Source organism: Oryctolagus cuniculus, chromosome 3, assembly GCF_964237555.1.
Source record: "Oryctolagus cuniculus chromosome 3, mOryCun1.1, whole genome shotgun sequence".
In the NCBI taxonomy this organism is placed as follows: domain Eukaryota; kingdom Metazoa; phylum Chordata; class Mammalia; order Lagomorpha; family Leporidae; genus Oryctolagus; species Oryctolagus cuniculus.
This window is the reverse complement of record NC_091434.1, coordinates 102541525-102553724: the sequence shown is the minus strand read 5'-3', so window position 1 is coordinate 102553724 and position 12200 is coordinate 102541525. Positions and strand designations below refer to the sequence as shown.

Here is a 12200-nt window from a genome sequence, read left to right as displayed (position 1 = left end):
CATCTGGTTTTTTCAGGCCATTAACAGAAACCTGGATCAGAAGTGGAGTAGCTAAAATATAAACCTTTGCCCATTTGGGATGCTGGCATCGCAGGTGGTAGTTTTACCTGCTACACCACAGTGCCAGCCCACAGTAAAACAAATTTCTAAAAAGTTTTACATTTGGTTAAATACACAATCAGATAACCAAACTTTCTTCTTTCAAGACAAAAGCAATATAATTTGAAGATTTAATGCAACAAAAAACAGGCTTCATTTTCTTATCTGCTTTATGGTAGCAGCTTTATAGTACAGTTTATGGGTCTACATTTTGTAAGGTACTGTGATACTAAGAATTTACCCATATTATTTCTGGTATTTCCCACAACCTTGGAAATGGGCACAGCAGGTAACATGAAAGCATTGGCATTTATTGTTTGATGGTTGCAAGAGCTGATTGCCTAGGGTTCACCTCAAGGTACCACCAATTACTAGATAATGTTAGAAAATCAAATGAGCTGCTCAGTGATTCAATTTTCTTATCTATAAAATAGGAGAAATTACAGCAGGGTACCATCATGATTTTGTGGAGATTAAATGAATATATAGAGAGATTATGAAAATTGAATGAATTAATTATTGCTAACTGAATATATAATCATACCTTGCTCATAAGTCCTCAAAATATTTACTACTATTAAATATAAAATATTACCATTTCTGTTACATAGTAGTTGTAGTACTTGAGGAAACCAAGTCCAAGAGAATCAAATATAGAACCCAAGGCAGAAAACAATTGAAGTGATAGAACCTGACCTACTCCAAAGCCCCACCACAGCCACGCTGACAGCCACCTTCTTCCAGAATATGAGGGTACTTCAAAAAGTTTATGAAAAATGGAATTGAACATTTGTGTTCATTTTGTTGCAATTTTTAAATTGTATATGTAACTTATACATGATGAAAAAAACTACATAGCTTTTTCTCCGCACCAAAAGAAATGACATTTCACAGAATCTGGTTTTGGGGCAGGTGTCTGGCATAGCAGTTAAGACGCCACTTCAGATAGCCGCATCATATACTTGAGCACCTAGTCTAAGTTTCTGCTGCTCTTCTGCTTCCAGCTCCCTGTTAATACACACCCTGAGAAGCAGCAAGTGGTGGCTTAAGTACTTGGGTCCCTGCTACCCAAGTGAAGGCTGAAAGGAATTCCAGGCTTCTGACTTCAGCTTGTTCCAGCCAACGTTGGGGAGTGAAAGGGCAGATGGAAGGTCTTTGTCAGTCTGTCTCTATCAGTCTCTGTCTCTCTGTGTCTCTGTCTCTTCATTTCTATCTATCCTCTGCCTTTCAAACAAATAGAAATTAAAAATAAATATTTTAAAAAATCTGTTAATGAGAGTCTAAAGTGAAATGTACACCCCTTTCATAGTTTACACTACAATCCAGTCTGAAAAGAGGAGTACCTGACAATGGGCATGACTATGAAACGAGCAGGGCTGTGGCCGATGGCTGTTGTGCACGTATGTGGTCCAGGGACTTTACCAGAGGGGAAAATCCGTGTTCCCCATTGACTCTGAATCTGGCTGGGAGGATTGACAGGGGGTGGGAACACATATAGGATTGTGAGGTGACCCCAGCCTCTCAACATAATAATGGACTCCAGGGCTCTGGGACTCAAACCACCTAAGCAGAACTCCCAGACAGCTGGATCTGGGAACGTGTCAGCTTCTCTGTGGATGTGACAGGCTAGTGGGGCAGAGTGGATCTTCTGTACTCTGTGACTGTGAAAGCCCTGAGTGCTGAGACTGTGGGAGTTCTGTGAATGTGTGGGAGGGCACAGGTTGCAGCTGGGTCTCTGGGAAATCACTATGAGCAGTTCTACACACACAGAGCCAATTGTGGCCATTTGGGGAATGAACAGGTGGATGGAAGACATTTCTTTCTGTCTCTCCCTCTCTGTATGTAACTACAGCTCTCAAGTAAATGAATAAAATATTTTAAAAATAAAAGGATTAGGGGCTGTCACTGTGCACAGAGGGTTAAAGCCCTGGCCTGAAGCGCCAGCATCCCATTTGGGAGCCAGTTTTAGTCTCCACTGCTCCTCTTCCAATCCAGCGCTCTGCTGTGGCCTGGGAAAGCAGGGGAGGATGGCCTAAGTCCTTGGGCCCTGCACCCACATGGGAGACCTGGAGGAAGCTCCTGGCTCCTGGCTTCGGATCGGCGCAGCTCTGGCCGTTGCAGCTATCTAGGGAGTGAACCAGAGATAATCTCTCTGTCTCTACCTCTCTTTGTAACTCTGTCTTTCAAATAAATAAAATAAATCTTTAAAAAAAAGGATTAATATGCAGAATCTATGAAGAGCTCAAAAAACTCAACAACACCAAAACAAACAATCCAGTTATAAATGGGCAGTGAACTTAGATACTATTCAAAACAGGAAACCAAATGCCCAACAGACACATGAAGAAATGCTCAGGATCACTAGCCATTAGGGAAATGCAATTCAAAACCACAATGAGCTTTCATCTCACAGCAGTTAGAATGGGTCTCACACAGAAACAACAAACAATAAATGCTGGTGAGGATGTAGGGGAACAGCTACCCTAATCCATTGTTGGTGGGAATGTAAATTGGTGCAGCCAATGTGGAAAACAGTATGACAATACCTCAGAAATCTGAATACAGACTTACTATATGACCCAGCCACCCCACCCCTGGGGATTTACCCAAATAAAGTGAAATCAGTAGATGATAGAGTGTTCTGTACCCCTATTTTCATTCCAGGTCAATACACAATATCTAAGATATGGAATCAACCCAGAAGTCTATCAACTGAAGACTGGATAAACAAATTATGGTATATATGCACTACGGAATATGCCATACGGAATAAATAATAAATGAAATCCTGTCATTTGCAACAAATTGATGCAACTGGAAACCATTATTCTTAGTGAAATAAGCCAGTCCCAAAAAAGACAAATAACATATATTTTCCCTGAACTGTGGTAACTAACAGAGTACCTAAAAGGTAATCTATAGGAGTGAAATTGACACTTTGAGATTTGCTACTTGTTTACAGCCTTTGTTTCGACTGTTGACTAACAGTGTTTTTTTTTTCTTCATACTAATACTTAGTGTAGGGTTAATCTTATGAATATAAATTTAACTGAAAATAGATCTTTGAAAAAATTGAGAATGGGAATAGTAGAGGAAGAAGGAAGAATTGTGGGAATGTGGGCAGGAGGGACGGTAGGGTCACCATGTTCCTGAATCTGTATATGGGAAATACGTGACATTTGTATAGCTTAGCTAAGATATAAAAAAAATTTACTTAATTCTCTTATTCTCCCATAACAATGGAGACAGCACTGACCCTTTTTTGGAGAATTGGTAAAATCCCTTCTTAGTGCCAGTGAAAGCACTTTTTTGGTAATTGAAAAAAATACTGATTTATTTATTTGAAAGGCCGAGTTACAGAGAAAGTGGGGAGGAATTAGAGAGAGAGGTACATCCTTCCTTTATCGGTTCACTTCCCAAATGGCTACAATGACTAGGTTTGGGCCAGTCTGAAACCAGGAGCCAGGAAGTTTATCCACGTCTCCCACGTGGGTGCAGGGTTGAGTTCAAGCACCTTGGCTACTTTCTGCTGCTTTCCTAGGTGCATTAGCAGGGAGCTGGATCAGAAGTGGAGCACTAGGCATTCAATCCAGTGCTTATATAGATGCCAATGCTGCAAACAACAACTTGACCAACTGTACCATAACACCAGCTCCCGTTTTTATTTTTGTTGTTGTTGTTGTTGTTTTTGGTAATTGACACCAAAGTGCCCACTGAATACACCAACTGTGACTTATACTTAGCCCTCTGATAGGAATTTCCAACACTGTCACCCACAAAAGTGCTTCCCACATCCTATACACTAACTGCAATGACTCATTTTTTTTTTTACATGCTGTGTGCCCATGTATTTTCAGTTTCTTCTGCTTCAATGTTCTCCCTTATGTCCACTTAATCTAAATGCAATCACTCTTTGCAGATTTTTGAAAGTCAGATATACTACAGAAAATTCTAACTTGCCCTCAGCTGGATAATTATCTGAAATTTTATGGTACTTTTAACTCTGTCTCCTTTGTGACCTATATCACTGTCAACAGAAATAACAATTATGAATGTTGATGTCATTCATCATAACATCTTTTCTACCTCTTCAGCTTTACACACAAAATTCTTAAAAAGAGATGTTTTAGGAGAAGACATTTTGCATAAATTTTTAAAAATATAATAGTTACATACGCATACTTAATGCCTTGTCAAAGACAAAATTCTTCAAACTCCATGCAACCATCAGCAGAGAATGAGAAAATTACAGATGTGTGCAGATGCTGACTGAGGGCAAATGCCCAATGTTCATGTGAGGAGTTCATTCCAACTGAGGTTAGTAATACAACATGCTAGAAACACTGCAATGAAGATATCCTAAGTGTGTATTTTGGTGCCAATGTTTCCTATTACACTCAATTGATTTTTTAGCATTGTGTTTTTGTCTATGATGTAAAACTTCCTATGTGTAAATATTCTTTCCCCTTAATAGTATTTTTTCCCATTATGACAAATGTTCTGATTATGTGGGAACCTATTATCAGTCTTTATGGATATTAAAGAGAAAACTCTTCTTTGCCTTTCCCATCAGATTATTTTTTTATTTTGTTTTTATTTATATATTTACCACTTAACACAAAAAAAAACTGAAATGATGTTTCAATTTTTTATTGTTTATTTCAAGTTCTAGCTTCTAAATCTTATATTGCATTAAACAACCTTATGTTTTATTTCTAAATTTGTCTTCTTTTTTTTAAGATTTTTTATTATGTATTTGAGATAGAGAGGAAAAGACAAATAGCAGGGTCTTTTATCCACTGGTTCACTCTCCAAATGGCTGCAGTGGTCGGATCTTGGCCCATCAGAAACCAAGGAGCTTATTCCAGGTCTCCCACATGGGTGAAGGGGCCCAAGCACTTGGGCCATCTATACTGCTTTCCCAGACCACAGCAGAGAGATGAACTGGAAGAGGAGCAGCTGGCATATGAACCAGCGTCCATATGGGATGCAGGCACCGCAGGCGTGGGCTTAGCCTGTTATGCCACAGCACTGGCCCCTGTCCTCTGTTTCTAATTAGATTTTTTCCTTGCTCATAATCCTTAAAATATTTATTATTATTTTTTGTAGAAAGATGAATGTATTGTAAATCACATTTTACTCAGAAGAAAATGAGATGTAGTTTCCAAATTAGTGTTAGGCACACAGGATATATTGGGTATAAACTTACTGAATGAATAAATGAATTTTTGGATTGGGTTTCAACCCATAGTAGAATGGCATCCTAAAAATACAATTGTTTTTTCTGATATAGTAGCTACACAAAAATGCCTTTTGATTCTGTGATATAATTCAAAGTTCTAAATCTATTGCTAATGCATTTTTAAGTGTCAAATGCTGCTTCGTGAGTAAGTGCAAACAAATTAATAAGAAGTCTTCTACAAAGAGAAAGGATTTATGTTCAGAACCATGGATATCAATTCAATTTGCTTGATGGAGCAGGTGATTCTGCTCAGTTTAAATAGTTGCAAAAATTTATTGTAATTATGAACATTTTTTTTTACAGAACCATGACGTATACCTACCTAACAGGCTACCATCTCTGCAGGTGCCATTAATCCAATGTTTTCCTTCTGGGCAAGCACAGGTGGCACCAGAGGGATTCAGCAAGCAGAGGAATTCACATGCTAAATCCAAGCATGGATTGGGTACTGCAGAAAATAAAAGAGAGGAAAATAAAGAATGTGGCGGTACAGATAAGCAATAGTTTCAAGGATACGAAGTTCGCTAAGGTGAATTGGTGAATTAACAATATTGAAAGAAAGCACATCACATTCTGTGATGAAAGTCTCAATGCAGTGCCATTGTTCTCTTTTACAGGTAAAGACAAATTTCATTAATAGGAAATTTGCCCTAATTATACTTCCCAAAAGGAAAAAAGAAATTATTCAAATCCATAGCTGGCCACTCTCTTGAATGTTGTAAATGCATTTTGGTAAAAATGAAGCAAAACTAAGCAACAACAACAAAAAAGCATTGGTTTTAGAACTCGAAGTGCAGTTTGCTTAAAAGCAAAGCCAACTGAAGTCTCCAGGGATCTAGTCCTTTTAGATCTTCAGAAGACTGCCCGACCATGCAGGAACAACTTTCCACTGGTATTTACAAAGGCTGAAGATCTATATATGTCAGTTCAAAACACAAACAAAAGACAGTACTTTTGTTTCTTTAAAACTCTTGTTTAAAATTACTTACTTTCAATCAGGTAAGGAGTTTGTGGGCATGTGTAAATGTTTGCTGTACTTATTTTGATGTAGATGTTTATCTAATTAGCATCCTTTTCAGTCATAACTGATGTGTGGCCTTCCCCGGAGATTATACTCACTACAATGGAACAGGAATGGCACTGAAGTAACCGAACTGATGACTATCAGAGTGACTTCCTGTGGAAAACCCCTTTTATTCAGGATGAGGTTTTATATTAGTTTTTTGGAATGTGGCAATAATTGACTATGAATATGAATTAAGTAGAACTAAGAAATGAGATAAAATGCCTTTACTTTAACTTTAGATTGATTGGTAAGGGGCAGAAAGACCTTGAATAGAATATTAGGAAGATTTTAGGCAACCATGGTTTGTTTTAACCTGTATCTTAAACTAATTTGAATAAATATTTACTATTGTCTATCCATATAACTATCAAATCATATTTTTTCATTTGCCATAAATAAGTCATACATTGAAATAGCTTCAGATATGTGAAGATATCAATAGAATTTCAGCCATTTGTTTTACACGGTTCTTCTATGACTTTGATGTCTTTGTTTGAAACATATATTTCATAACTTCCGCAATTATCTACATACTTCTTTCTAAGAGGGAGAATAACAATAATGATGATAAAAAATAAATTTAGGAAAACACTTTCATGATCTTGGGAAGAGTTCTCTTTGAATATTTTTAAAGAGAATGTTAGTTTTTCAACAATTACTTGATTATAGTAATATGAGTCAAAATGGCTAAGGCTGAATTATTTTGCTTCTATCATATATAGGCTCAGCAATTTTTATTAATAATTGTAGAAAAAAGAATAACACTGTTTAACAGCAATGACAATTTTGCTTTCAATGAAATAGCCAAATGCTAGAAAATTTCACAAATCAAATCATGGCAGCAATGGAAACTTTTACATTATTTCTATTTTGATCTTGGTATTTTAAGAAGTCTGATGACATCAAAATTAAAATTATTTAACTTACTGGGATTGACAATGAAATAACTAAAATATATTAATTATTTTGAGAGGTATAGAAGAAAAACATTCACCAGTAGAAAACTTTATAAAATATTATACTCACAGTCTACTTGTTTATAGCGTTGAGATATCAAAACACCTTTTGTTTTATCAACATCTAAAGCTAGGAACTCTACTGAACCATGGCCAAATTTTTGTACTCGAAAAACACCATTTTTAGGTCCTGCTCCATATATATAATCTTCAAAGATATCAATTCTATGTGGATGTAACAAACCTAGAATTTTTAAAAGATGAGGTTATAAAATTATAATGTATTTACTCAGACTTAGCAAATGAGCTTTACCAAGATCATATAGGAAATCTTACTACTGTTTCTTAAAAAAAATTAAATTTGGAATATTTCCATATTAGCTGTGAAGTTGTTGGAATTAATTTCTTGGCAGTTGGGATACACAGAAAATTAAATGTCATTCAGAACATTAAAACATTTTTCATCATCACTTTAATCATCCTCATCATCACAAAGCATTTTCTCAGGGTTTACTATATGAAGACTGATGGTCTGTGCTATGTGGTTGACAAAAGAAAAGTGTACTGTGGGCTGCTCTATCTGATGTACAAAGCAGTTAGCTCACAAAACTCTCCATTTGTGTTCTGGATCAAATTAATAGTCAGATTAGATTACCTGAGTGCCTAGTTTATTAGGTAGTCATTGGTTAATTTTACACAGCATTAAGCAAAAAATAAACAAAAATTGAAATTATTATTGTCTCTTTTAAAAATTAGATAAAAAATGCAAGCTGAAAAGTGGTAATTATGCACATGAGTAGTATTTTAAGAGACCTTACTAAAAAAGAAATCCATCTTTTGGTACTGAAATTTTTTTTTTAAGATTTTATTTATTTATTTGACAGATAGAGTTACAAATAGTGAGAGAGAGAGATGGAGAGAAAGGTCTTCCTTTCCTGTTGGTTCACTGCCCAAATGGCCGCCACGGCCAGAACTATGCCGATCCGAAGCCAGGAGCCAGGTGCCTCCCCCTGGTTTTCCATGCGGGTGCAGGCACCAAGCACTCAGGCCATCCTCCACTACCTTCCCGGGCCACAGCAAAGAGCTGGACTGGAAGAGGAGCAGCTGGGACTAGAACCCAGCGCCCATATGGGATGCTGGTGCCACAGGAAGAGGATTAACCCAGTGAGCCACGGTGCCAGCCCCCGGTACTGAGATTTGTAACATGGAAAATGATAGAATTTATTTTACTCATCACCTAGAAATTATAAAGCATGGATGCCCTTTACATTCACACATTTTCTTTTTCTTTTTCTTTTTTTTTCTTTTTTTTTTTTTTTTTGGACAGGCAGAGTTAGACAGTGAGAGAGAGAGAGACAGAGAGAAAGGTCTTTCTTCCGTTGGTTCACCCCCCAAATGGCCGCCACGGCCAGCACGCTGCGCCGATCCGAAGGCAGGACCCAGATGCTTCCTCCTGGTCTCCCATATGGGTGCAGGGCCCAAGCACTTGGGCCATCCTCCACTGCCTTCCCAGGCCACAGCAGAGAGCTGGACTGGAAGAGGAGCAACCGGGACAGAATCTGGTGCCCCAACCGGGACTAGAACCCCAGGATGCCAGCACAGAAGGCGGAGGATTAGCCAAGTGAGCCACAGTGCTGGCCTACACATTTTCTTCAATAATTCTGAAGATAATAAAATGTACATGTAGGCTAAAACAGCTTAAGATCATTATTAATTACAGAAAATGTACATTTTCCCATGTAGGATCCTTGATACAAAATACATGCATATCAAGCAAAGGCATAATGCAAATTGAATTTTCCTCTTTTCTGCTTTTGTTGAAAGATAATAGATGGGTAGGCACTAGATCTAATTATTGAGAGATGTTGGTTCCATTGCCTGCATCCCATTAGATAGTGTGGCTTCAATTTGTAGGCTACAGCTTCTGACTCCAGCTCCCCTTTAATGCAGACCTTGGATGCAGCAGGTGAGGGATCAAGTAACTGGTTTCCTTCCACTAACATGGGAGACCTGAGTTGCATTCCTGACTCTTGGCCTCTTGGCTTCAGTCCTGGCCTGGGCTATTGTGGGCATTTGGGAAATCAATCAGCACAATCAGAACTAAATCTCTCTCTCTCTTTCAAATAAATACACTTAATATAAATAAAATAATTAATTCTAAAAATAGAAATCAAAGCTATATTCTGTAAACATAAGGTGCTAATATGAAAATATTAAGTGCACATTATGAATAACATGGAATAAATAAAGGAAAGGGGTTGGAATATGTAAGGGAAAAAAAATAAATGGCAGAAATTCAATTTAGCAAAAAGATTGTAAAGGCAGGAAAGGGCGTGTGGGATGGGGCCCAGAACAGAACCATAAAACAAAAGAGTAGGAGGCAGCCATAAAGGCAGAGATAGAAAAGGGTAGAACAGCAGAAGGGCACAGGTGCATCCTGCAGTCAATGGGTGACATTAAATTGTCATTTTTCACACTATTTTTCACTTGGATGAGGGTTTCCTTCAGTAGCAATAATTGTTATTATTTTGTTTCACAGCTTGCTATTATTGCAATTTGGAGCAAAAGTTAGTGTTTACAGGTGCTGTTCTTGAATACTTGGAGTACCTTGCTCAGAATGGAATAGCCAGAGAAGCAACATGATGAAATAATTTTCTAAACACAGGCAATAAATGTCAGCATTTACCTAACTGAAGTTCTTCTGCCCTGACTTCTTCATTATTTTTGTAGGAATCAAAGTTTTTACTAATCTAAGAGCTGTAAGTGGAAAAAGTTTAAGGACATTCAGAATACAAAGCTTCCATACACACTCACACTCACACACACACACACACACACACATAGTATTGTTTAATGCTCTCAATAACAATTAAAAACGAAGCCAAAGACCCTTCACAAACCTTGTTTACTGCTGACAGAGATCACTGAATCTGAGCCATCATAGAAAACACTGCCAATAATGGAGAGTTCAAAGTCAGCCCAGTAGATGCGTTCGCTGAAATGATCCACAGCCAGACCTGTGAAACAAACACACATCAACACATCAGGAAAATCACTGGAGGTTATTTAAAATTATGTTTTTGTTTCTTATACATTTATGATTGATTTGTTCCTTCAAGTATCACAGAAATTTCCCAGTGTATACCATGACATTGCAGAAATGAGGAAAAAGAAATAATTCTTATCTCCAACAGATGTGTTGATTTTACATAGCATTTATTTAATAAGCTATAAGAATCATATTCAATATGATGAAAGCCATGCTAAATAATACTTCCTTTCATAATTACTGTATTGCTTACTTTTTATTGATTTTGCCTTCTTTTTTAAATTTATTTTATTTATTTGAAAGGCAGAACTACACAGAGCATGGCAGGAAGACATGAAGAGAGAGATCCAAATGGTTACAACAGCTGGGGCTGGGCCAGGCTGAAGCCAGGAGCCAAGAGCTTATTCTGGGTCTTCCAAGAGGGTGCACCAGCCCAAGAACTTAGGCTATCTTCTGCTGCTTTCCCAGGCACATTAGCAGGGAGATGGATTGGAAATGGAGCAGCTGGGACTGGAACCGGTGCTCATATGGGTTGCCAGCATTACAGGTATGGCTTTATGGGTACACTGCAATGCCAGTCCCATGCTTGCTTTTTAAAAAATATTTATTTATTTATTTAAAGGCAGAGTGATAGAGAGGGAGACACAGAGTGAGAGAGATTTCCATTCGCTGGTTCATTCTCCAAATGCCAGCCAGGGTTGGGCCAGCTTTAAGACAGGACCCAGGAACAACATCTGGGTGTTCCACGGGGTTGGCAAAACCTAAGTACTTGGGCCATCATCTCCTGCAAGAAGTTGGTTTGGAAGTGCAGAGTAGCCAAAACGATAACTGGCACTCCTTTATGAAGGAAGGCATCCCAAGCAGTGTTTCTTCATTTACTGGCTTCTTAATTATGGCTGTTCTTTTAGACTTATTGTGGTATTTCAGTTTTCATCTTTATAGTATACATTGAGTGAATTCAATAATTAAATAATTTATCATTTAAAATATTGGGCATATTTATATCACTTCATGAATATATATTCTCAGAATATAAACGGTTCATGGATTTAATCATAAGATGGTTTCTCCATGTGGAGTTGGCATGGTGTTGTGAACCACCTGTGTGCATGCTAAAATTTAATGTGACTGAAGATTGATGTTCACAGTACGAAAAAAAATAAGTCCTTAATTAAGCTTCTAGTGGTGTTTAAATTTTTATACTAAGCATTAATTTGCTGTAAGATCACTTGTCTTCATTTTCATCATAGGCATCTGTCAGTAAATAACAATGGCCTTAATGTTTAGTAAAACAGTATTTTTCTATTTATTTAATATTATATTTTTGTTTTATTGTATTAATATTGTATTTTATTTATGTATTTAATATTGTATTTATCTGTCAGCTAGTTATCTTCTAGCAGAAATATGATCAACACATAGATTACAAATTAAACTTCCATCAGTATAGAAGAATAAGATGAATGATATATAAATCTATACTAAATCTTCACTGGTGTGTATGTTTAACCTTTGTGACACAGATCATCTTTTGATACGATGTATTACACACTTTGAAAGTACAATGCTATTAAAAGACATCTGGAAGCTAAATATAAAACTTTTAACCAGAATCCTCAATAAATAACTGAAGGACATTTCAATGGCAAGGCAATCGAATGAAAGATAATTTGAATTTATATAACATATCTATTCTTGTGAAGATGGACTAAGACTTAACAATCAAAAAAAAAAAGAAAAAGTTATGATGAAAATAATTCATAAATAAGTCTTCCATTCTGTTTATAG

At 37.0% G+C, this 12200-nt stretch overlaps 1 protein-coding gene across 8 annotated transcripts in view; it reads right to left on the bottom strand.

Annotated features, from left to right (window-relative positions):
- LRP1B (LDL receptor related protein 1B) overlaps positions 1 to 12200 on the bottom strand; it is a 2140503-nt gene that overhangs the window by 90745 nt on the left and 2037558 nt on the right. For all 8 annotated transcript variants that reach the window (XM_051849575.2, XM_051849574.2, XM_051849572.2 and 5 more), the window contains 3 exons: positions 10264 to 10380; positions 7434 to 7607; positions 5664 to 5789 (listed from right to left, as the gene is read on the bottom strand). In XM_051849575.2, coding sequence (XP_051705535.2) covers positions 5664 to 5789; positions 7434 to 7607; positions 10264 to 10380 — 417 coding nt within the window. The remainder of the gene's footprint in view (positions 1 to 5663; positions 5790 to 7433; positions 7608 to 10263; positions 10381 to 12200) is intronic.